At 63.2% G+C, this 9,663-nt stretch overlaps 2 protein-coding genes across 2 annotated transcripts; both read left to right on the top strand.

Moving 5' to 3' along the window:
• Window positions 1–4,232: 4,232 nt before the first annotated feature.
• Window positions 4,233–4,847, top strand: EMIHUDRAFT_55831 (Dynamin-related protein-like protein; the record flags this gene model as incomplete). Its single annotated transcript, XM_005757303.1, has 1 exon — window positions 4,233–4,847. A coding segment is annotated over one exon (615 nt), but the record flags the coding sequence as incomplete, so codon positions are not given.
• A 2,795-nt stretch (window positions 4,848–7,642) lies between these two features.
• Window positions 7,643–9,418, top strand: EMIHUDRAFT_250363 (hypothetical protein; the record flags this gene model as incomplete). The annotated part of the gene is made up of 1 exon (XM_005757304.1): window positions 7,643–9,418. One exon carries the CDS (start codon window positions 7,643–7,645, stop codon window positions 9,416–9,418), a length of 1,776 nt encoding a protein of 591 aa, XP_005757361.1.
• Between the last annotated feature and the right edge of the window lie 245 nt (window positions 9,419–9,663).

A 9,663-nucleotide genomic window follows, 5' to 3' on the forward strand; every position in this document is an offset into this window, starting at 1 on the left:
AGCGGCTCCTCGAGCGAGGCGGCCGAGAGGGTCGAGCCGACTGCGCCTCCACTCGCCACCTGCAGTCCGTCCGTCCGTCAGACGCGCAGCAGGGACGCGGGGCACGTGCAGGCGCTGGAGACGCGGGAGACACAAGGCATGACCACGCGAGGCAGACACAGGGCTTCACCACGCGAGGCGTCCTGTCAGGGAGGCATGTGCACGGGCAGCCCACCTGCTCCTGCAGAAGGTCCTCGTACGCGAGGACGCAGAGCTGGTGCTGCAGCAGCAGCGAGAGGCCGTCCGCGTTGTAGGTCGGGCCGGCGCTGCTCCCTCCGCCGTGCTCGAGCCCGCGCTGCATGATCTCGAGCAGCTCCCCCTCCGCAGTCATCTGCAGCGCGACCATCGCCGCGAGAGAGGCGAGCCCGTGCGCGAACGGGTCGCCGCCAGCCTCCGGCGTATGCCACGACGGCGGCGTCGGCGGCGCCTTGCGCCGCTGCTGCGGGTTCCCAGCCGCAGGCGCTCCAAAGCCGCTGAAGCCGCCGCCGCCGCCAAAGCCTCCTCCGCCGCCGCCAAAGCCGTCTCCGAACCCGCCCCCTCCGCCGTGCTGCGTGCTTGCCGGTCCCCAGAAGCCCGGCGCGGCCTGGCCGACCGCCGGCGCGCCTGCAGGGAGGGTACGAGGCGCCTCAGCGAAGAGGCGTGCAGAGGCGCGGCGCTGCCCGCGGGCGGAGCGCTCTCCTGGCGGAGGCTGCGCCGCGGCGGGCGGCGGAAGAGGCGGTGGCGGCTCGGCGGGCGGCGGCGCGTTCGGGTCGGGCACGTTGGCTCCGATTGGCTTGCGGTTGAGGTAGGGGAGGAGCTTCTCGTAGATGAGGGACGCCTGCCGGGAGAGGGAGGAGGTGGTGGGTGGTGGATGGTGGTGGTGCGTGGTGGTGGGTGGTGGGTGGTGGGTGGCGGCGTGGCCGCCGAGTGGTTCTTGTCCGGGAAGAGGGCGGCGCGGATGAGGATGAACCAGATGGCCGAGTCGCGCACGCGGCCGGGTGGGATGTCGAGCAGCAGCAGAGGGGTGTTGTACTGCACCTGCGGGCGAGGGATCCGGGAGGCTCGCTCTGTATATCTCACAGGAGGAGGAGGAGGAGGTGGTGGTGGTGGAGGAGGAGGAGGAGGAGCGGGGCGTGGCGCTGCACCGCGCCAGTCGCCGGGTCGATCCGCGTGGGGTGGTACCTGCAAGGGATGGAGGGTGGGGGAGAGGGCGGGAGAGAGGGCGGGAGGAGGTGGGAGGTTGGAGTGGGAGCGAGGCGGGGTGGGAGGGGTGGCGGGCAGGGCGAGGCGCGCACTGCAGCCCCGACCCTGTGCTGCAAATGGCGAGCGTGTACGATTCGTACGAGACGCAGTGGAGGACGTAGACGGTGACGCCGCCGGCCCACCCGCCCGGGATGACGAGGATCCCGCCCGGCATGAGCGCCTTGACCTGCGCCGTGAAGGTGGTCAGCAGCTCGTAGAAGGTCGCATTGTCCCGGACCTGTGGCAGCATGCGGCACAGCTCCAGCGAGCGGGCAAACGCCGCGTGGACGCGCCCGACCGTCCGGCGCAGCGCCGGCGCGGCGTAGCCGAACTTTTCGAGCGCCTCCAGCTGCGCAGACACCACGACGAGGGCGTCGATGAGCGTTCGGAGCAGCGGCGTGCCTTGAGCCGGCGCCGGCGCCAGCTCCGACGGGTCCTTGGCGAGCGAGTTGCCGAGCACGAGGTGCCGGAAGAGCGGCATCTCCCAGATAGGGCGCTCGCCGCACTTGAAGACCATTGCGGCTCAGGTGTGCACAGTGCAGGGCGACCGCCCCGCCGCCGAGGCCTCCCAGCTGACGAGTTTAGGAAAACAAATCGCCGCACCACTCGCAGGTGAAGCCGAGCGCGGTCAGGCTGGGCACAAGCCGCGGGCGGCGCGGGCGCGGCGGCCGCGGCCGCGGCGGCGGCGGCGGCGAGGTCAAGAGCAACAAGAAGGACTGGGCGAGCGTCGCCCGCGGAACCGCACGCTCCCCCTACGACGGCGGTCCACGCCTCGAGTCCAACGAGCCCTCGCTATACGAGGGGAGCGACGAGGAGCTCTAGGAACGGCCGCCGAGCCCTTCCCGCAGCGCATCCCTAGCAGCGCAGCGGGCAGGGCGGCTCGCGCAGCGCGCGCGCGCGATCGCGCAAGCGGCGCGCGAGAGCGAGCGAGCGAGCACACACACACACACACACACACACACACACACACACACACACACACACACACACACACACACACATGTTGTACACATGCACAGACACACAGCCCCTTCCCCTTCAAGGGCGAGGACACGCGCAGGGGTCGCACTTCTAGCGAGGCCCACAGAGTGGGAGACTCCTATCACAGCCACTGCCACCCACGTGTCAGTCTGCCTGTGGTAGAAGAGACTGCCGGTGAGAAGTCGGAGGAAGGTCGCTAGTCGAGAGAGATCGCCAGTGGATAGGGAGTCCACCGTGCTGCGAGCCTGTCGCTGTCCCTTGTCAGGAGCAGGAGAACTAGGAGAGCGCAACCAGTAGGAGGCCCGCGCTTGCCCCCGTGCCGCCGGGTGCAACCTGTCCTATACGAGAGAGGAATCCCTGGGACCCTGTCGTGAGGGTGAACCCTGCCCAGCCCCCCTCCGTGTCGCGATGCGCTCCCCGCTCCCGTTCCCCGGTGTCCCTGATCGTCCTTACAAGATCCTGCTCGTGCAGGTGGGGACCCTGTCCTTCTCCCACCCCTCGTTTGGCGTGTCCGTTGTATTTATTTATTTATTAAGCGGAGGCGAGGCCTCGGCCAAAGAAGAGACAGCAGCAACGGCTACAGCGGCCGTCACACGACGCTCGGCTGGCGAATAAAAGAGCGAATCAGGGAGAACCGGAGCCCCGGGAGGGCGGGCGGGGGAACCCTGATACGGGATGCTGAGTGAGGACCTGTGTACGTGCGTGGTGTACAGTGGCGTGTCTGCTAGCTCCGAGTAGAGGGGGCGTTCTGCAGTTAAGGGGAAACCCGGTACACGGAGCCAACCCTCGGAGACCTGTGTTTACTTTACGGCCCTTTCCCTGCGAACGCGCACCCCCCTAGCTAGGGATAAGGGCTCTCTAGCCCGTAGCCCGATCCCGATCATCCGGCTCGCTGGGTGCGCTTCTCAGTTCCCCGGCCCTGGATGTGAGGCTAATGACTGCACTCCAAGTGCTCCAAGTGCCGTCAACACCCAGAGAGAGGGGAGCCACCCTGGAACGGGGGCAAGGAGACCGGGCGGAGGGATCCTGAGTGGCGAAGCCGTCGCCGAGTGGGAGTGTGGGTCGTCTCGTGTCCGTGTCGGGTGTGATCTAGCTCCAGGTAGAGAGAGGGGGCGTTCTGTCTGCTGCTAGGTAGGTAGGTAGGGGAAACCCGGAGCGCGGAGCCAACCCTCGGAGAACCGTGTTTACTTTATGGCCCCTTCCCGGCGAATGCGCACCCCCCAGGGCTAGGGCTCTCGTCTCTTGCCCGCAACCCGATACCGAGCATCTCTGCATCTCCATCTGTGTGAGGTTACCAACTGCACTCCAAGTGCTCCAAGTGGGTTCGTTTTTGTAGTTGTTCGTAATCACAAGATCACCACGTCACATCTCGCGCTCGGAACACCGACGAGCGACGTACACAGATGTACCCGTTCGAAACCTTCGCGCTTCGGCGGGTGGTGCAACGCGGTCAAGCGGCTGTTCTACCAGCCAGATGAATGAAGGACAAGGTGCGCAACAAGCTCTGCGCAACAAGCATACAAGCTCTCCAACCAAGCTGCAGCACGAGGACGAGGCGAGCTGGTCGACGGGGTCGTGGCTGTCGCTGCAGGCCCACCCAGCGCACGTCAGTCGCGCTGCAGCTCGCGGCGGCGGATGAGATTGCGACCGAGCTCACTCAGTCGGGCTCGCCGCGGCATTGGAGGACGCCACCGTCGCCTAGACTCCCTTGCGTCACTAACTACGTGCCTCCCCGCCCGTCCGTCCCCCGTCCGTGTTTGAGAGATTTGTTTGTTTTTGCGTGTTTGTAGCCTGGCGTTTGTGCCCCGTTTGTGCCGCGTCCCGTGCCCCCGATTCATTTTAATACACGTCACATCTTGATCTGCTAACATCAAACCTAAAACGTCACATCTCAAAGGTCCACACATTTTACTTCGATCGGATGTCTCGCGTCGCGCGAGTCATTTGTCAAGGTCACGCTCGATATGCTGGCCACACTGACCAAGGCGCACGTTCGCCCGCTGATCGACCTAAACGACCAGGTCAACCAGCTCACCTCGCGAGAGAGCGAGATCAACTCGACGCGAATCGTTGTGCAGGGCGACCAAAGCCACGGCAAGTCGTCGCTCCTCGAGGCGCTGAGCGGCGTTGACCTGCCCCGCGGCGACGACATCAAAACGCGTGTACCACTGATCATGCAGCTTCGCAGCTGCGAGGATGCCGACCAGGAGCATGCTTTCATTTCACGCAAGGGTGCGGAGCCGGAACGGATCGCACTCTCAGAGGTGGCCGCCAAGGTGGACGAGTTCACAGAGGCAATTGCCGGCGGCTCCAAGGGCGTCAAGGATGAGCCGATCGAGCTCAAGGTCTTTCGCCGCGACCAGGACGATCTCACGCTCATTGATCTTCCGGGCATCACGCGGGTGGGGCGCGAGGGTCAAGGTGACGGCAAGCAGCTCGAGGCGCTCATCCTTGGAATGTGCAAGCGCTACAGCGCGCCACCCGAGTCGGTAATCCTCAACGTCGTCTCCGCCATGGTGGACTTCTCGACCAGCGCTAGCCTGCAGCTCTCGCAAGAGCTCGACCCTGAGGGCCGGCGCACGCTGCTCTGTGTCACCAAGAGTGAGCATGGCCTCTCTCTCAGTCATCCTCCCCCCTGTGCCTCCCCTCCACCCTCCCCGGGAGCGCTTGCGGCCTTAACCGCCCTCTGTCGCCGCTCTGCCCCTTCGCAGTTGATCAGCACAAGGAACCCGGCCTGGCCAAGAAGATCGACGTCTCCATTGAGTCGATGTGCATCCGGCCGGAGCATGTCTTCGTCGTGCGCAACCGCAAGCAGGAGGAGAACGACGCACACCTGCCTCTGTCGCGCGCACGAGAGCTCGAGACTGAATGCATCTGCTCCAATCTGGAGCTTGAGCGAGGCGCCGAAGCCACCGGCTACGGCCTGGGCGTGAGTGCACTCTCAGAGCAACTCGTGCGCATTCAGCTCGAGCGCATCATTGAGACACTTCCGGCAACCGCAAAGGCAATCCGAGCTCGGCTGTCGCAGCTAGAGCAGCGCGTCGCTCAGATCGGCCCGCCGCTGGAGGGCGAGCTTGCGTGCAGGCTGCTCGCCGCCAAGCTGGTCGACGAGATCCGAGAGCAGCTCGAAAAGGAGCGCGAGGGCAGGGTGTCACGCGCCGCTGGGCTGCAAACTGCCGAGGGCGAGGTCTTTGATATCAAACTCGAGGTGGACGATTGGGTGGCGTGCTGTAGCAGCAATAAGGCGAAGGGGTCCTTCGTCGCAAGCGAGCCGTTTGAGCTGCCAGGCGGGATTTTCTGCACCCTGCATATCTACCCCAATGGCTGCGAGACGTCCACCAGCGGCTTCTGCGGCGCGGTCCTCATGTGCGACATGCCCGAGAAGACGAAGGTTGGTCTTGAGTTCTCGCTTGCGGTCTACCAGGGTGGCACGGTGAAGAAGAGGCTGGAATGCATCCACGATTTCAGCCAACCCGGCCAGGGCTGGGGATTCGAAAACTTCATTACAAGCGCCCAATACAAAGGCGCTCTTTCCTTCTATGCCTCGGTGTACGTGTCCTCCGTAGACGTGGACGATAAGCGAACGCTGTTCTGCGCCGCGCTCAACAAGCTCGATGAGCAACTTCGCGACAACATCGACAAGGCCCACCCCGCCCGCATGTTCTTTTCAAAGGAGTTCGGGCGCAAGCTGGAGATGGCGGCTAATTCACGCCGCGGCTCGTGCGGCATGCCAGACTCGATCAACCAAGAGGTGCCGTTGGGCGTGCTGCACGACCTGCGCAAAAAGCTTCCGTCGATCGTCGAGCAGCACGTGACCGTCGCATCGACGGTGGCGAGCACTAAGCTGCAGTCCATCATTGACGCGGCAGTCGAGTTCAAGGCGCACCCGAGGCTCGTCCGGCTGATGCAAACGACGGCTGCGGGATTGGTCGAACAGCTGACGATCTCGGCCAGGCGCGAGTCAGAGCGCTTGATGCAGTACGAGGACGCCGAGGCGCACACGAGCAACCACTACTACATGGACATTGTGCAGCAGCTGCGGAAGGACATCCTGGCGGACAATGAGGCTGAGACCGTGTGGAGCAAGAAGCCCGCCTTTCTGGACGGCCTCGACTTTTCGAGCCTCAAGACGAAGTCCAACGCCGAGCAGGAGATCGTCGACCTGCAAATCAAGACGTTTGCCTACTGGAAAGTGATGAAGAAGCGGCTTGTCGACTACCTGCAGCTGGTAACACGCTACAACCTGTCGGCTCAGCTCATCGAGCAGCTCAAGCCTGCGCTCATGCGCGCCATTGCCGGTGAGGGCGACCTCGCGACTCTGATGGCGCCAGACGAGTCGCTAGCCCGCGAGCGCAGCTCGCTCTCCAAACGCATTGCCGATCTCAAGAAGGCGGACGCCCTCATCGAGCAAGCGGGGAACGACCGCATGTCCATGCAGTCTGATCTCGCCGAGCCAGAAGGGAAGCGCATGAAGGCCTCAAGTTGAGCTCACCTCGGTGCGCACCGATTTTGCTTTGTTCGTTCAACGAGAGGAAATCTAGAGTCCCCGCGCGCTGCGCGGGCTCCCTGTAGGGGGCGTCGCCCTTGTCACGACTGTAGTGTACTTGGTAGGGGAAGAAAGCGCGGGGCAGCTTAGCCTCCTTAGCGAAAGGAGTGTAAGTACGCGTGATTGATTAGTGTTGCAAGAACTAAGACACGCCGCGCCGGACTTCCAAGCGTGCGGCCGCGCGGGCGGGCTCGTCGGCTCGATCGAACGCGCTCTCATGAATGCGCTCAGGCCTCAGCCTTCAATGTATGTACCTTAGCACGCGAATTCTGCGTGCCTCGCTGCGCCACTGGCTCAGTTGAATGAGGCAGCAGCAGCAGGCTGCTGCCACACCAGTTCTTACTCGAGTGAGAATGGCCAACACACCACTCTGTGCTGTGGGGGCTCACTCACATCAGAGGCTGCTGACTGCGGCCGAGGGCGAGCGCCTCCTCGCGAATCACCGGGTAGAAGCGCTCGAGCAGCGCCGACGCCTCGGCCACTCGCGCGCACCACCACGCGTCGGCCGGCTCGTGGAACGGATGCGTGGAGAGCCCCGGGTACAGCCACGCCTCCAGCTCGTGCCATCGGGTCAGCGGCGGCGGCGGCTTCTTCGAGCGCTTCGCCACGATGCGGCCGTGCACGCGCGCCCACTCCGGGCCTTGCATCCACACCACAAGGCGGCGCGGGGCGGCGTCGGCGCGAGCGAGGAGCGACGCAATTCACACCGACTTTTTAAACAGGTCGTCGTTCGTTCGTGTCACGATCGGAAAGGGACTCGCGCAGTACGTCATGCTCGGAATGCTGTCGGCATTCCTTGCAGGCAGCTTATTCCATGGGCGCCCGCTGCTGCCAGCGCCACACCGAGGGCCATTGATGTGCTCCTTCTCAGACGAGCTGGAGGAGCTGAACGCCTGCCGCTGCCAGGCGACGCTGCCTGGCGAACTTTATGCGTTTCTCAAAGGGTGGCTGAGGTGGGGTAGCGAGCCGTCACCAGACATATCGTTTGACTATGACCACGAAGTCCGAAGCAGGGTTCGTGCAGGGATTAGTATCGCCCATCGGTTCTCCCGCGTGGGCGCCGCCGGCAGCTGCCTTCCGTGGGAGCGAGCACCGAGCGTTGTCGCAGCTCTGCAAGAGGAGCTGGGACTGGGAGACGAGGCAATCTTGAGCCATGTCGTGGAATGCCCATTCATCCTATCTCTCAGTTGGGAGCTCCACATGGCGCCGTCGCTGGTCCTTCTTCAGACATGGGTGCCTGAGTGCAACGACGATGCCGCCACTACCCGTGCTTGGGTCTGCAGCCGAGGCTTCTCGTTGACGGACAGCAGCTCGGTAGAGGAAATCCCTCGACGCTTATCGACGCGGCTGCTTGCGCTTGCTGTGGTGTCGAGTGCCGGCGTGGCTCCGTCGGCCGAGGAAATCAGTCGGCTGATCGATGAATTTGGTGTGACGGAGCCTGACCCGATGATCGCAGCCTACTGGCGTCTCTCCGAGGAGGAGAAGGCGCTGCAGCGGCACCTAAGATTGAACTTTGACCAAATGATGGTGATGCGCAGGCTCTCCTCGCCGACTGGCCTCGCACATTACTTCACACCCTCCATGGAGCGTGCCACCATCGCCTCGCTAGAGGCGCTGCGATCTGACTTGGAGCTCGGCACGGCCGAGTTCAGCTTCTTTGTGGTGCGCATGCCGGCGCTCGTGGAAGCGCATCTGGAGAGAGATGAGCGGAGCTGGCTTTTCCACCGGGTTCAAAGGTTGGGGTTCACATATGTGGGAGGAAGGGGAGGACAGGTATACTACGAGTACTTCGGCAACCATGCTCAGTTGGGCAAGTTGGTGGTTGCTGTCGCCGATGTGCTCGCGCGTGGGGTTGGTATTTGGAGTGATATCCTCTACCGAGAGGATCACTTCCTACCAAGATATTCTCGCTTCAACGAGAGGCAAGATAGCTGCCTCGACGCTGGAGACGGGCACCTCAACCCAACGGAAGCTGATCTAGCTCGATACACGACCACGATGGGCCAGATGATTAGCGTGTCGTCGGGTGACAAGCTTGTGCCACATCTCGATGACCTGTTTGACGATGCCCTGTCTCGTTACGACCACGGTATGCTTGTACCTCACGCCTCGGGCTATAGGCCCATCTTTGATGGTTCCTTGTCCCCATTTGAAGCGGCCTATTTCGCAACGTCTGACCTTGCACAATCGGTCTTCACTGCGCACCGTCGGCGAAACGCGGGGGAAGTTCGACCTCTCGTCATGATCGACCTCGAGAACGTCGGCAACGCAGTCCAGCTGTTGCCCCAGCTACACGCGATGGACGGCATCGAGGTGCGGGCGTATGTGGCAGACACCCACCCATTGAGGGCCAAGGCAACACATCGGGTACCTGTGGGCTTATCGAAGCGCAGCAAGAAGCTTTTCGATGCGGTGGACATTCGCATGGTATTTGATGCTGGACAATACGCAAATATGAACCCCGACGCCAAGACAAATATCTTAGTGGTCTCGAAGGACAACTTTGCCAACACAACAGCTGTTGTAGTCAATCCTGCGGACGCAACTGTCCATGCAACTGACTTGATCCGTAAGTTGCCACGATTTTGGGCTCAACAACTTGGAGTTCACAAGCTCATCGACCTACAGTAAGGGCTAAGGGGTCGGACGAGGGACGTACCTGCAGTGGAAACGGTACTATCGGTGGCTCACTACTCGCCTGAGCCATCTTCGCCGTACGTGCTGTATGTGTGCCAGTCAGTCCGCTTTTTTGGAGCTGGTCCCGCGCCCATCCGCACAATTTACTGTGACTGCTCCGCGGTCTGGTGGTGTGGGTCCGATGGTGGGTCCGGGTGGTGCGTCCGGTGGCGGCTGGCGGGTCCGGTGGCGGGTGCCGC

The sequence above is a fragment of the Emiliania huxleyi genome (assembly GCF_000372725.1).
Source record: "Emiliania huxleyi CCMP1516 unplaced genomic scaffold EMIHUscaffold_911, whole genome shotgun sequence".
NCBI classification, from domain to species: Eukaryota; Haptophyta; order Isochrysidales; family Noelaerhabdaceae; genus Emiliania; species Emiliania huxleyi.